This window comes from Vicugna pacos, chromosome 28 (assembly GCF_048564905.1).
Source record: "Vicugna pacos chromosome 28, VicPac4, whole genome shotgun sequence".
Lineage (NCBI taxonomy): Eukaryota > Metazoa > Chordata > Mammalia > Artiodactyla > Camelidae > Vicugna > Vicugna pacos.
Window position 1 is genome coordinate 12,404,595 of NC_133014.1, and position 14,870 is coordinate 12,419,464.

Consider the following 14,870-nt stretch of genomic DNA (forward strand, 5'->3'; position numbering starts at 1 on the left):
CATGCGTGAGGTCCTGAGTTCAATCTTCAATACTTCCATTAAAAAAATAATGAAAATTAAAAAAATAATAAAACTTAAAAAAGCTAACTTGGTTCACTGTCATGAAGAATTGTTGAGTATTTATGGTGCTAGATTTCAGTCACTTGTTGGTTTAGGTGTAAATTTTCAAGTGTTGTTAGAAGACTCAGGGAAATACACAGGAGTCCAGGGAGTCAGACCTGGGCTCTGTGACTTAGTAGCTGTATTTTGGGTAATGTATTTAAGCTGCTGTGAGCTTCAGTTTCCACAAATCCGAACAAGGGAGAGAGAATATCTCCCTTGCAAGGCTGGTCCTGAGGATTAGTGGTTTTGTGGATACATGCTGGGACACAGTAGGTGTTCAATAAATTATACTTTGACATACTTGGATGTTACTTAGATAAGACTCTTTAACATGTTGATCACCCACTGTGGATCGAGTGCCCCTGAGGAAACAAAACTGTCACCTAGATATGGGTGACATGGCAATCAGCATGTTAATTTAAGATGTTTTGTTGTCAAACTATAAAATCAGTGTCGATGACAAACCCTGCTCCCCGCAAAACAGCTGTATATGTGAAAATTCCCTTTCCCCTAAATCACGGGCGTGTCAGCCCTTCCGTTTCCGTCCATCTCTGGCTGCTGAGGCCTCATGCCAGCCCTTGTCTCTGCCTCTCCTGTCCCTGGCCTGGAGGGGGAACCAAGGTGCTCTGCAGTCCATGTTTGCACTAGAGAAGTCATGGAGTGACGGGAGTCATCTCCTCCCCAGCGTCTTCAGGCACCAGCTCCATCCCGCTACCAACGGTGAGAGAAAGGGGTAAGGAGCCAGGCAGGTGAGAAATGATGCCGATGCCTTGTAAATGACTGGCTGTGGCCACCTCAGCAGTAAGAGGGAAAGAAAACCCATCAAAACAGAAGGACACTCCATGCTCCACACTGTAGATTCTCATCTCAAATCAAATGTCTGTTCTTTATTAACTGGTCCCAGAAACAGACATACACGTGGCTTTGCAGTTTTCAAACACGCCATTGTCACCCTTTTAACGAATGCACACTGGTTTCTAGGAGTCCCTCCACTAAACCGAGTCTGCCACAGAAGTTCAATTTGGGTAGCTTTTCCCTTAATCTGTCAATAATAGAGGAACTTCATCATATCACTATCAACTATTATATTACAGGATCTGAAGCAGTAATTGAGGCATGGTTCTATATAATAATGATTTTTCAACCAAGCAAAATGCTCTATTGTTTGAAAATGCTTTCCACGTGATTCTGATAGGAGAGCTGAGAACCAGCCCCTCATAATCACTCTGAAAATCTAAACTTTCCTCAGTGCCTGACCCTCTTCAAGTGAATAATGCTTCACTCTTGCCTCATTTCTAAAATGACTGAGGTTACTTTTTACCCTTAGTTTGTACAATGTGTCTTTGGAAAATTTTGGAAAAGCTTATCCTCACAATTAAAAATACGGAATCACAAGTGGATAAACCAACTTTTAAAAAATACAGTACCTTTTAAATCCTGGGTAAAAAGCCTTTGTCTTCACTTGTATAGCCTCTTATTTCAAGAATGGACATCCCGAAAGACTGTTTCATTTTCTCCTCTCAATAAAAAATCCTTTTCCAATAACCTGAGTGAGAACTGTTGCGAACACAATAAACCCGGTCCCCTGGGCGCGTGCTGCCACCCCGGGCTCCCCTCGGAGTGAAACTGCTCACAGAACTAGTTTTTGCTGCACGTGGACCTGCTAATACAACCAAGTGGGCCAGGGTGGGCTCCTGACCTAAGAACAGCCAGTCCCTACACTGGTCAGTGCCCCTGATGAGACCTGGTGTAAAGAGACAAGCTGGCCCGGTTGGCTCCTGACAGTCAGAGCCTGGAGTCAGGAGCTGAGGGTCCTGATGCAGAGAAGAACCTGAGTGGTGCACACTACGAGGGAGCGGGTATTGAGGGTAAACAAAAGCTGTGAATGAGAGCATGTGGTGAGGAGACAGCGAGTGGAGCCCGCGATGCAACAAGAACTGAGTCGCGTGCAAGGCAGACCCCAAGCCTAGAGGCCCACCGCTTCCTGCCGCTGGACCCCTGGAGATGCCCCGGGTCCAGGATCACCATGTAGTTGCTGCTCGTCCTGAGGCCCAGGGGTTCGCTTTGGGAGGGAGAGAGGGGTGGTGAGGTGGTTCCTGAGTCCCCAGGCACGTGTCCGTAAAACGTCACACTGCTTGAGCTAACTCGTTACTTGACAGTCTTTTTATGTCTGTCCTCACTTGAGATTCCTTGCAGCTAAATAAGCCTAATGGGAACAACTGGTTACGCCATCACCATATAATTAATAATGAACAATACTCATTCATTTAAAATTTCTATTTCTCTGAACAAATCTGGGAATGTTTACTCCATTGAGTTTTAGAACGCAGATAAATTTAATGTTGGTACTGTATGTTTCCATATCAGCTGGTACAACTTACAGCACATTTCATACTCTCTCACCGTTGCAAAGACATCACATACACAAAGATGCAGATTCAAGCACCAGGAAATCATAAAACTTCTGATCTACGCTTCCAGGTTCGTCCGATCGTGGTACTTCCGATATGGATCGTCGGCGTACCAGTTCCGCCTCTTCCAGAAAGACGTCGTCATTTTATCTAAGAGCTTACTCTGGGTTTTATTGCAGAAGACAAATTCCCTCAAGCGTCTTTTTCTTGCAACCGTCTTTTTCCATAATTTTTTCTTATAACCAGCCTATTAGATAATATTACAAAGACAATTAAAACATTTTATTATGTAGGAAACAACAGATATCTCCACTACTCATGGCTTATAGGCCTTGTGGGAACAAAGACTGAACTTTCACAGGGGCTGGTATGTTTTTCAGAAAAAATGTGATTCTCACTAGAGGGTAGACAGAGAAAAAGCATGTGTAGTTTGAAAAAAATTAATAATTTAATATTTTTAAAAAGATTAAATTAAAACCAAGGAAATAAAGCTAAATAGATCAGTGTGGCTGGTGAAGTACAGGGAATGATAGGCAATTCTAACAGCCAACTGGCTGTGTGTTACCTTGTTATCCCTTCAACCATCTTCAACAATAACGTACTGAGATTCTTATTTTACAGATTAAAGAGAAACAACTGCTGATTAGAGAAGTTTAGTAGCAGACTGAGGTCAGAGAACCAGTAAGAGTCCTTAACCGCTGCGCTGCTGTCCTACCTGGAGGAGGACATGGGGAGTCCTGCAGTCGGTAGCATGTACGTCCCCTTACGGGAGCCCAAGTATTACAAGGGCTGAGAAGCAACGCGCTCACACACGTCACTCCATTTATTCTTTTCACACACGGGGGACCAATTTCTATAGTAAGTACTTTTCTAGGGAATAATGACTACAGCAGAACTACCACTAGGAGTGGGGAAGGAATGGTTACCCCGTATGTTTAATCCGCAAAGGCCATATATACCTTCTATGCGTCATTAATTCTGAAGAATTAATTTCTGAAGAAAGAGATTATGACACCGAATATAAAAACTATAATCATAGCCTGTTTAAACTAGAAGAGACCGGGAGCGGGAGGGTATAGCTCAGAGGTAGAGTGCACACTTAGTACTGGGTTCAATCCCCAGTACCTTCATTAAAAATAAATAAATAAATAAATAGATAAATACGTAAAAATAAGATTTATTTTAAAAAAATTAAAAATAAACTAGAAAAGACCTTGGGCACCACCCAGGTTAATGCTTGGCTAAAACCACCCCTGATTCATAAGGGAGCTGAGATAGAATCCAAGCCATTGGTCAGAGCACTTGGATCCTTTCAAGCCAAGGGCTCTTGGGGGCATCGCACTAAGTGAACAAAACCACAGCTCTTCCCTGAGAAGGTGCCCTGGATTTCCAGCACGCCTTAGTGTCAGCGCTGTGACCAGCAAGCCCCTCTATAGTACAGTGACGCTTAGAAATAAAGAAGGGTTATTTAAGAGTTCTGGTTTTAAAATGCCAGAGATTAGATGGCCATTTCTCATTGCTTACAATTTTAAATTGAAAGAGTCAAACCCAAACCCTCATATTTGTGTAGTAATTTTCTAGTCTGCAAGCCAAACGGGGGCCCTGTAGATCTCGGCCGTACAGACAGCTGCTCTGCTCTGCTGTCCTGCCCATTACGGGTTCCGTGACGTGGAATGTAACCACTGTGAAAATGCCTGAAAGGTTTTAGACAATCCTAGGTCCAGAAATGGAAGGAGGGAATAAACAAAACAAATTAGGGACACCGACATGAAACTGTGTTGCAGAAAATACTTTGTTTTTATGCATTAGAATAAATTAGCCCACCCATATTTTTTATTTTCTTCTTAAAATCAGATTTTGGTGGAGCAGGCCATTCTGCATACAGAGTACTTTTTAAGACCTTGAGTGGGAACTAGGTATTACAACTGGAGAATTTGATCAGGTCATTTATAACAGCATGAGGGTTTCAGGGTCCAATAAAAAGGATGTGAAAAGGAAGGCAAGGAAAACCACTCGTTTCATTTTATCTACAGCCAGATGAGGTCCAGGAAATTATTTGTAGAACAAAGGGGAGGAAACGTTTCCGTGGTCCATAATTCACAACCATCAGCTACTTGTGGATTACATGAGCTTCTATTTAGTGCAGGAAACTAACCACCACAGTACTGTTCCAACAGAGAAATGAGCTGAGAGTTCTAATCAAACTATTTCTCTACAAATTGAGGATTGTTTATAAGAAAGAAGATAATCCTTTCAACCTTTTAAATAGTAAGTCCTATCAATTATTTTATTTTCACAGGGAAACAAATTTTAATCTTTAAGGAATTATTGGTTAACTTCCAAATAGTATAAGGGAATTAGGATTTGAATAGTTATGAAAACTCAAAGGTCGTTTTGTGAAACTCTGGTTTTCAGCCACTTCCTAATTATGACCTGCTCTGTCTCTAAGAATAAAAAGGACATGAATGAAAAAGCCCACATTCACGCTCATGACATGCTGTGGGAGAAGACAGAGTGGGAATAATCCATCAGAGTCCCCCTTTAGGGGCTGTGGTCCCTGGTCAGAATAAGTATGAGTTCTGTCTGGTACGGTCTCCAATCAAACACACCAACAGGGGAAAAAAAAAGTGTATGAGGGGTTAATGTTCTGTCATAGACATTAAACCACCTGGAGAACCCAATCCAAGGTCGGCTGGAAGCTCTTCAGTCCCCAGACTTGAGCCAGATGACTAAGTCCACTCCGCTGTTTTAACACTCTCGGCTTAAACAGAGCCTCCCCACAGGATCACTGCACGGGGGTCTCTAAGGGATCCAGGTAATCATTAGATAAGGTGACATGTAAGAGACCGGAGAGGAACCTGCCCTACAGCGAAGACTTTCATCACTGAATATTTTGTTATATGAATGCTTAAACATGTTTTCTTCATATGGATTTGTTTACATGAAGAGATGCCTGCCGAGCTGGGACTTAAGCACTGCACTGTAAAAGCTACTGTAAGTCGGGGGTTGGGGGGCGCGGGGAGGTAAGTCAGGAACAGGCTAACTGAATTCTGCATCAGTTCAGTCTGCCTACACTCCTTGTCCAAGCAAGTAACCACGTGACGACTCACCTTCCTCCTTAGCCACAGGCCAGAATGAAGTCGAAGAAACCTATAGATGACAGCTTTCACGGTCTTTCTCTTGCCTTTGCGTGAACTGAAGTATGTGACAGTTCTGACTGGTGGCTTCAGGACACCTGGGAGCAAGGGGGCCACTCTAAAATATATTAAGAGAAACCTAACTCAGCAGTAAGACTGATTAAAGGATAAAATCCACTTCCATACTTTGAAAGAAGCAGCTCCACCGGAATAGAGCTGACTTTCAATAACACTATTATTTCAGGTGACACTACGTGTAGGTAAGAATAGCAGCTTGCGGGCCCTCCATCACCTACCCCCTCCTTCCCTGCGGGAGAATGCATCCTGTGATACTTCAACCACCTGATTTCTCGTCCATCTGCCCGCTGAATTATAAGCCCCCTGAGGACTTCAGCTTGTTTTTATCTTCGTTTCCCTCATACCAAGTATGGTGCTGGGCACCCAGGAGTAAGTAAACATCTGCTGGCTGAACAAGCGCCACTCGCCGCCCAGCCTTGCAAGCTGAGCATCTTGTTCACCTCCCCCCCACTTTGGCCAACAGACGCCATCCCAGAAACAACAGCTAGAACATTAGAAGGGTGCTCGGTTTGGTTGTCCCTGCTGCCGGCACAAATATTCTCCCATTCCATCAGGCAAAGTCTACAGAATAAACTGTAGGCAGGCAAAGGTATCATGGACTTCTAAGATGTTGTTGGAGGCATGAAGATTTTAGAATTTTTGTTCCAGCATCATGCTTACTGAAATGTTCCCCACCTGCTGAGGACTGTTGCTGCAGGCCCACATGTCAGGTTCCTGACAGATGTGGTAAGCCTGGGAGCAGACGAAACAACCGGTGTCTGAGTGGGACTGAAACGTCGGGTGGACAGGGCAGCACTAAGACAGGCATTCTTGGCACAGTTTCGATAGGCTGAAGAGGCCAAAATATTCAGGGGTCGGAAGATTCCTAGAGAGAGAGAGAGAAGCATATATGCTCAATGTGACGCTCCAAGTATGCATCCGGGTACTTAAAATGAAGTAATGTATCAAAGCAACCAAGTGTTACATGTAATTAATGTGTCCTGAGCATGAGACCCACACGTGGAACTTTTTCTCAACCTTACTGAGGTGTAGCTTACATGCCACAAAATTATCCATTTGTGTACAATCCAATGCTTTTTAGTAACTTTAGAGAGTGGTGCAGCCATCACCACAAACCAGCCCGACGTGCCTTAGTTCTGCGTTCAGCAGTAGTGGGAAAAAAGACATGGAATGTTCACCCCCACCTCCAGATCTGAGACTGACGAGACAAACTCCTGCATGAAGGGCAGCAGCGTGGCAGAGACACGAAAGCCTGACAGCTCCCCAGAGAGGCAGTAGAGCAAAAAGAGGAGACAGAAGAGGTACTTGAGCTCCCCTCTAGAAAATGAAGAGGCCATGAGAGGAGGAGGTACAGATTCCAGGTAGGATGGACAACATGTGTGAAGGCAAGGAAGCTGGAACAGATCCAGGTCGGGAGTGGGGACTGGACCTGCCCAGAGGCTGAGCACCGCTTGCCTGACTATCAGAGAAGCCTGGGGAGTAGTGGGAGACAAGGCGGGCGGATCAGAAGGCAGATCACGGAGGGCCTAGATGTGTGGATAGAACACAGTTCTCTTTGTCAGTCCTGCACAGCACTGCCAGACCAGAGGCCACGCTGCAAAGCAGAATCACTCAGGGCTCCGACTCCACCTGTAGATTCTGACTGAGCCTAGTGTGGGACTCGAGAATGTGCACATTGGCCAAGCTCCACAGGATGATGGACGTGTCCTAAAACTGGACTGTGGTGGTGGCTGCACAACTCACTACATCAAGTTGTACACATAAAACAAGTCATTTCATGGTATGTAAATTATACCTCAATAGTTAGTTAAAAGAAAAGCTCCACTATAAACAACAAGGTCCTGCTGTGCAACACAGGGAACTACACTCAGTATCTTGTAATAGTCCATAATGAGACAGAAGATGAAAAAGAACACATATATGTATAACGGAGTCACTATGCCATACACCAGAAACTAACACGGCATTGCAAATCAACTAAACTTCAAGTATTTTTAAAAAAAAAGATACTAAGCAAGGACTTAGAACCACTGTCTTACTCTCCACTGCACTGATTTCACATAACAAACGCAGTGTGGCACAGAAGTGAAGTCCCAATGTTTGAGTCAGATTGTTTGGATTCAAATCCAACTCTAGTACTTACTAGCTGTGTGACCATGGGCCAGTTACTTAACCTCTCTGTGCCCCAGTTTCCTCAAATTTAAATGATTTTAATCAGGAGCATGTAATGAGAATTAAATAAAATAAACCATGTAGAGTGCTGATAACAGTGCTTGGCATGGAGAAAACACTTAACGAATGTTAACGGCAGATAAAAAATAGCTGAGGAATGCTTAGCAAAGATGGTATAATGTTAAGAGGTGGCAGAAGGAAGACAGAACACTTAAAACCCTTATTCTGCTTTTCTGTTCTCCAGCAAAGATAACAATTTTCAAACCGAAAAATGTAGCATAAACGTTAATGAATTAGCTGAAATCCAAGATTCAGGAGACCGGTGAGGCAGCCCTTACACTGGGCCTCTGGAAGTCAAATTCTCTACTCAGTGCAGGCCTTCAAGTCTCCAGGTATAAATAATTTATGTCTCAAAGAGCTGAAAACTATTTGCAGACATGATTACAAACTAGGAGGTAATCTTTCAAAGATTAAAGTGAATCAAAGAGGAGGATTGTAGGCAAGAAAATCCAATTTTCACAGGTCATCAGAGCTAGATATGTCTCAATTAAAAAAAAAAAAGCCTCTCAGAAATTCTTGGAACTTGCCCCTCAGGGAAGTGAGCAGATAGAGTCTAGAAATAAATGGGTAAACTACAAGCTTATCTGTAGAAAAAAGGTTAGAATGGATTAAAAAAAAAAAGAAGTGCACAGAGAAAAAAAATATTTGGTCAACTGGGAATAAATTGTTCCTTAAAAAGAACTTCATTTTATTTTTTGATGTAGTCACCAGCCTGAGAAATTAGAGCAGTATCTAGACACGGTGCACCCTGACTTTAGGAAAGCATGTGAGGTTTCTTATATTCTAAATAAATACAGCAATGTGGGCAGGATAATAGTACTGTTAGGTAAATTCCAAGCTGACTGAAAACTACCCTCAAATGAGCTGATTGCTGTTCTGCTGGTGAAAGTGTCTTCCTGGCTCCCTAATTGACTCTTATGAACATATCTTCATAAGGCATGTTTAGCAAATCTGCATGAAAAAACAAGCTGGGAACCATGACTTATTAATGTGTTTATGAAGACAGACTATCTGGACGCAGAGTGATCTTGGTAAGAGGAAAAACACATCAAAATTAACAAGATGAAACGGAATAAACACACTGAGGTTAGAAAAACATGGCTCCTGGAAGAACAGGAAGGGTGAGCCTGGTTTAAGAGCAGTTCCTGAGAAAGTGACTTGGGGGGGCTTTTGTCCACCATACCCTCTCGTGGACCAGCATTGTGATTTAGTTTGTAAAAAACGAACACAGTCCACCTCAGGCTGTGTTAACAAAAGGGCAGCTCACAAATCAAGGGCAGTAATTAACTGCTCCTTCAGTCTTCTGCCCTGTTCGAGTATTTTAATACAGACTGGCTTTCTCTTTACTCTTGAATGGAGAAGACTGATGTTTTCACAAAGAAGGTGATACAAAACCAGTTTCGAAGGAATAAGAGGAGGTGGAGGGAACAGGAGGCAGAAAATGGAATATGTAGTATGTTTGGGAAATTATGTATTATGTTTGGAGAATTACAAATAGTCCCCTATGGCAGGAATCCAAGGAATATGCGGAGGGGTAGATGAGTGTGACAGTGTCTAAAGTAGTGGTCTTCAAGCTTTTTTTTTTTTTTGCAAGCTTTTTTGATCCCATACCCTCTAAAAGAAATTTGAAAAATTATATACCTTTTCACAAAATTTTAAGTAATATCTAAAATTATAAATAGTTTACGTTCTTAAAAAGGATATAATGTCTAGCGTATTTCAAATACTGACATTTAAAAATATCACATCACTCTCTTAAATGTTTTCAATGGAATCTAAATACCATAGTGCATTAATATCTTATCTATTTTTAAAAAAACAAGGACAATAAATTCAAGTTGATGAAAATAAGAACTTCTTTTCATCAAAAGATACTTTAAACTAAAAAAGCAAGCCAGAGTGGGAGACATTTGGAAACATTTAAATGAGAAAAGACACATACCCAGAATATATAAAGAACTACCATAAATCAGTAAGACGAAGAATCCAATAGAAAAATGGGCAAAATATTTAAGTATTTCATCAAAGAAATTTGAATGTCTAATTCACACATATAAAGCTATCCAGGCTCATTACTAATCAGGGAAATGCTATTTAAACCACAATGCCACCAAGATCAGACTGAAAAAAATCTATAGATCTTAACAATAACAACTCCACATGAAAATGTGGAGCATACAGTGCTGGGTGGCTTTAAATAAACACATCACTTTGGCGGTTATCAGGCAATGCAGAATATATACATACTCTGATTCAGCAAGTCTATAGCCAGTTTTATATGTATACACACACACCTTAGAGAAACTCTTGCACACATGTACCAGGACACACCACCAATCAGCTTTGCATCTAACCACCCCAAATGGAAACACCCAAACACCCATCAACAATAAAATGAAGAATAGAAAAATGGGGTAATCACATGAGGGACTATTCTATACCAATGAGAAAGCGTTACAGCTGCATGTAAAATGAATGAATTTCACAATGTAAAAACACAAGAGTACATACTGTGATTCCGTTCATGTAAAGTACAAGCAGACAAAACTAAACAGTATATTACTTATGACGCATATATGGATCCTAAAATTACTACAGAACAAAAGACAAGGTAATAATAAAAATAAAGATAGAGTTTATGTTCGGCAGAAATACCTAATTTTGATTGGGGAGGCACACAGAAGTGGAAAAGACACTTCAGGTAGCGTTGTACGTTCTGGCCTGGGTGTTAAGTTCTACCCATGTTTGCTTAAATTATTCAAGTTATTCGTGTATGCTATATAAATTTTTATATGTTGTATTTCGCAATTTAAAAATATCCCAAATAACAAGCTCTTCTGTAACTTTACACATTTTTCTTCTTTATTTCTATTCTTCTTCCACAGAATTTTATCCTTATTTTGTGTGAAAGTAATTTACTGATAACCTTATCCTATTTGAATGATCTTTAACTTTTTGCAGCAGTCCTTAGAGTGAAGGCAACGTTTCACTCCGATCATCTCTAGGTCAGGATGCACCGGGATCTGAGTGAACCAAACAGCCACATTCCCTGCATATTGCTTGAATCTCATACAGACACGCTCACGATATGTCAGGTACCACGCAAGGCGCTGTACGTGCACGAGCTCATCTAGTCCTCAGGAGGATAGTATTATCCCTATTTAGAGCTGCAGAATCTACAGTTCAAAGACATTAAATAACTTCAAGGTCAAGGGTCGTGAGTGGCGGGTTCTAGCCTCCAAATCAGAAAGTCAAGTGCGACTGTTCTGTCTTCCTCGCGCCAGCCCCGCTACCCTAGTCCCTCTGGTTTGTTTTCTAGGGAAGGCGGAACGGTTACGAGCCGGTAAGGAAGCGGAACCTGCGGGAGACCCAGGTCCGCAAGGGTCCAAGAGTCTCGGGGATCTCTGCTGCCGGTAGCCGAATACAGGCCGCCCCGGAGAAAATTCGGAACCCTCTGGCCTCAAATAACGACACCCCCTTCCCCATTTTGCTTTTTCCCTGTTAACCTCCACGCTAAACGCCCACTCCGTCCTGCGCCAGGACCCCCTTCTGTGACTCGAGCGCGTCGCTTCCCACTGACCTGATGCTGCTCTCACGGCACCAGCAAAAGCGGAGGCTGCCATCTTGCCGCCCCGCCTTACGGCAGCCGCCTGGAGTCTAAAAGCTGCAGGGCGACAGGGAAATAAGGAAAAGTAATCTGGGCGGGGCCAAGGAAAGGGCGGGGAAAATGAATAAAGGAACAACCAAGGCTACCTTTATTGAATGTCTTCCGCGTGCCAGGCTGTAAAACAAGTGCCTATAGGATAGTGCCTGGAATATAGTGGGATCTTAATAAATTTTTACTGAGCATTTGATTGAAAGATGTATTTATTTAAGTACACAACATACTTGAAAAACAATTTTTTTGCTCACTTTATTAAATTTATTTGAGGGAATAAAACGTATCCTTCCAAAGCTGGTAGATGTTAGGCTAAATGAATAGGAGATAGCAATGTTAGAAAAAAATTTAACTGGATGCCAAGTATAATCAAATAAATGTAAATATCCCAAGGATCTCTCTCTCTCTCTCTCTCTCTCTCACACACACACACACAATTTTTTCTTATCAATATCACTGTCATTTGGTAGAACAGCATCTCAACTCTTTCTGAACAATCTACACTCCTCATTTTATTCCTGAGAATGAGAGATCATACTTAAAAAAAAAAGTTCAAATAGACAAAAACCAACAAAACCTCTCCTATCCTTGTTGCCTAAGATATTTTACGCATATAAAATGTATGACAATATTTACTGGTTGAAATGAGTAAGGGTCAAACACTGGGTCTCAAAGACTTCACATTTAATAAGGAGACAAGTACAGACCATAAATACAAGACACATAAATGACTCATGGGGTAATTCAAAGTTAAGGAGAGAAGGCTTCTGGTTGGGGTGATCAGCGACAAGGAGGTAAAATAAAACATGAGTCTCAAAGAATAGGGAGGATTTTAACAAGGGCAAGGTCATTCTTGGCAGTAAGAACGCTGAGAAGAGGGAACCAAGACAGAAAGACACAGGATTTATTTAGAGCAGTCATTCTCAAACTTTTTGGTCTTAGAATCTCTATGCTTAAAAATTGAGGACTCCAAAGCACTTTTAATTATATGGATTATATCTATTAGTATTTATTATATTGGAAAGTAAAAGTAAAACAGAGGAAAAATAAAAAATACTTATTGTATTAATTTCTGATTGCTGTTATAACTAACACAGATTTGGTGGCTTAAAACAACACAAATTTACTGTCTCACATTTCTGTAGGTCAGAAGTCTAAAATGGGTTTCACGGGGCTAAAATCAAGGTATCCAAGGCTGTGCTCCTTCTGGAGGCTCTCGGAAAGATTTGTTTCATTGCCCTTTCTAGCTTCTAGAGTCTCGTGGCCTCCTTCTGTATCTTCAAAGCCAGTAAGCTACATCTTTCTGACTTCCGTTTCCATTGTCACATCTTCTTTTCTGACTCTGAACCTCTGGCTTCCTTCTTTTACTCATAACGACCTTTGTGATTACATTAGGCCCACACAGATAATGGAGGAGTCTCCCCATCTCAAAATTCTTAGTTTAATCACACCTGCAAAGTTCTTTTTGTCATGTTAACATATTGAGAGGTTCCAGGGTTTGGGACAATGTGGGCATATTGGGGGATGATGATTCTGCCTACTGCACTTATTAATTCATTTTAAAACAATTATAAACCTATTACATGTTAGAACAAGTATTTTTATGAAAAATAGCTATTCAATAAAAGTGAGAAGAGTGGCATTGTTTAGCCTTTCTGCAAATCTCTTTAAGGTCTGATTTAATAGAAAGGTGGATTCCGAAATTCGCATATGCATTCAATTTGTTGTGGTATCACCTGTCGTGTTGTCTCTGGAAAAACTCTACTGTACTACAATTATGAACAGCGAGTGAAAACAGCAAATAACATCTTAATATTTTGAAGGTAGTTTTGATTTTATAGACTGCCTGAAAGGGTCTTAGGCTCACCAGGGGTCCCAGGTCACACTTTGAGAACCACTAAGTTGGTTATACTTCAGTTTCTCTGGGTTTTAGGGTAGAGAAGTGGGTGATGATCTTGAATTGCTATTGTTGCTATCTTGATCTCCCACCACAGTGGCCACTTGGAGCTTAGAAACACACATACATGCTGGAAAAATACTCAGACATTTCTTAACACTCCTTCATTGGCAGGAGTCACTGCACATTTTTGAACAAGAGAAGTGATTTCTGAGTTACTGTAGAAGAGTCTATTTTTAAAACAAAAAATTCTTAAATTTCATGTAGAAGATGAGGATTAAGGACGTAGTTAAATGAGAGATTAGGAAACTACAGGAATTAATTTTGGATTTTGAAATCTTGCAGCAGAAGTTCCTAATGATGTTCAGGCCCAAGATGTGGTTGTGTCATACACAGCTGGAGCAGATTGAAATTGCTCATTGGCATTGAGAAGTTTATGACCAAGGTATCGGAAAAGTCATCACATTGGCATCACCTAGCATGACGGGGGGGGGCAGAAATGGGATGGGGGGACTGCAGTTCAATTGTTAAAATTACTAAAACAGATGGGAGACTGCTCTGGAGGCTGGTATTGGCGATATGAAATACCGAGTGCAATATAATTACAAAAGTACCCTGAAAAAGCATTGAACATACACAAACGTAAGTAATTATTTGATTTTAGATAATTTTCAAGTCCATTTCTTTACAAATGGGATTAGTAGCGTTGTCTACCTCTAGGGAGAACACCACACTAAACTACCTAGTTAAGGCTTTAAAGTACTTTGCAAACGCAATAAATAAACACTGTATTTATTTTCTATGATACTGCGATAAAATCACTTTTAGTATTAGTAGCATTGAATACGGTGTTCAATAATTAACATTTGATACCTTGATCATAGACTCAGTGGAATACTTTGAACAGTGTTTCTGCACTGACCGTATCTTCCAATCTATTCCACAAATTGCGGCCAAAATCATCTCTCTAAAGTAAAAATTTGGTGAGGAAAGTGGTTTGGTTTAACCTGGAAGGAATAGAAACTGTGGAACTCGAAGAATCAGGGCTCCTATCCTTGCTCTGCCATTTATTACAAGAGCGACACATTCTGCACAAAGGTTCTTTCACCAAGTGTCCCACAAGCAGAGTAACTCCCTTCAGGGCTGTCAAAGGAAACGAACGCGCAAACCGAGAAAACACCACTGTTTACATAATTTTGGGCAAACCCATTCCTTTCTGTATCCAGCTGACAGAAATGATTTCTTGCTTGAATTCTCCGAAGAGTCATAACTGCCGATTTCCGCGCGCACCAATGCCGGAGCTCCAGACACCTTCCCAGTCTTGGCTTTCACCTACTAACCCCGGCTTCGGGCAA

General features: G+C 41.4%; 1 protein-coding gene across 1 annotated transcript; it reads right to left on the reverse strand.

Annotated features, from left to right (window-relative positions):
* Nucleotides 1-2,364: 2,364 nt before the first annotated feature.
* Nucleotides 2,365-14,843, reverse strand: MRPL35 (mitochondrial ribosomal protein L35). The gene is made up of 5 exons (XM_006203906.4): nucleotides 14,728-14,843; nucleotides 11,541-11,624; nucleotides 6,404-6,593; nucleotides 5,624-5,768; nucleotides 2,365-2,760 (listed from the first exon to the last, which is right to left on the reverse strand). The coding sequence occupies exons 2-5, from the start codon at nucleotides 11,581-11,583 to the stop codon at nucleotides 2,572-2,574; spliced, it is 567 nt and encodes a 188-aa protein (XP_006203968.2). The 5' UTR covers nucleotides 11,584-11,624; nucleotides 14,728-14,843; the 3' UTR covers nucleotides 2,365-2,571.
* Nucleotides 14,844-14,870: the final 27 nt, after the last annotated feature.

Bases quoted from the DNA above. Each gene is read 5' to 3' on its own strand.
- MRPL35 (XM_006203906.4), bottom strand. From the start codon at position 11,583: ATGGCAGCCTCCGCTTTTGCTGGTGCCGTGAGAGCAGCATCAG. The intron at 5,769-6,403 runs GTGGGGAACATT...AATATATTTTAG, and splicing joins GCAGCAACAGTCCTCAGCAG to AGTGGCCCCCTTGCTCCCAG. The intron at 2,761-5,623 runs GTGAGTCGTCAC...ATTATCTAATAG, and splicing joins GCCTGTGGCTAAGGAGGAAG to GCTGGTTATAAGAAAAAATT.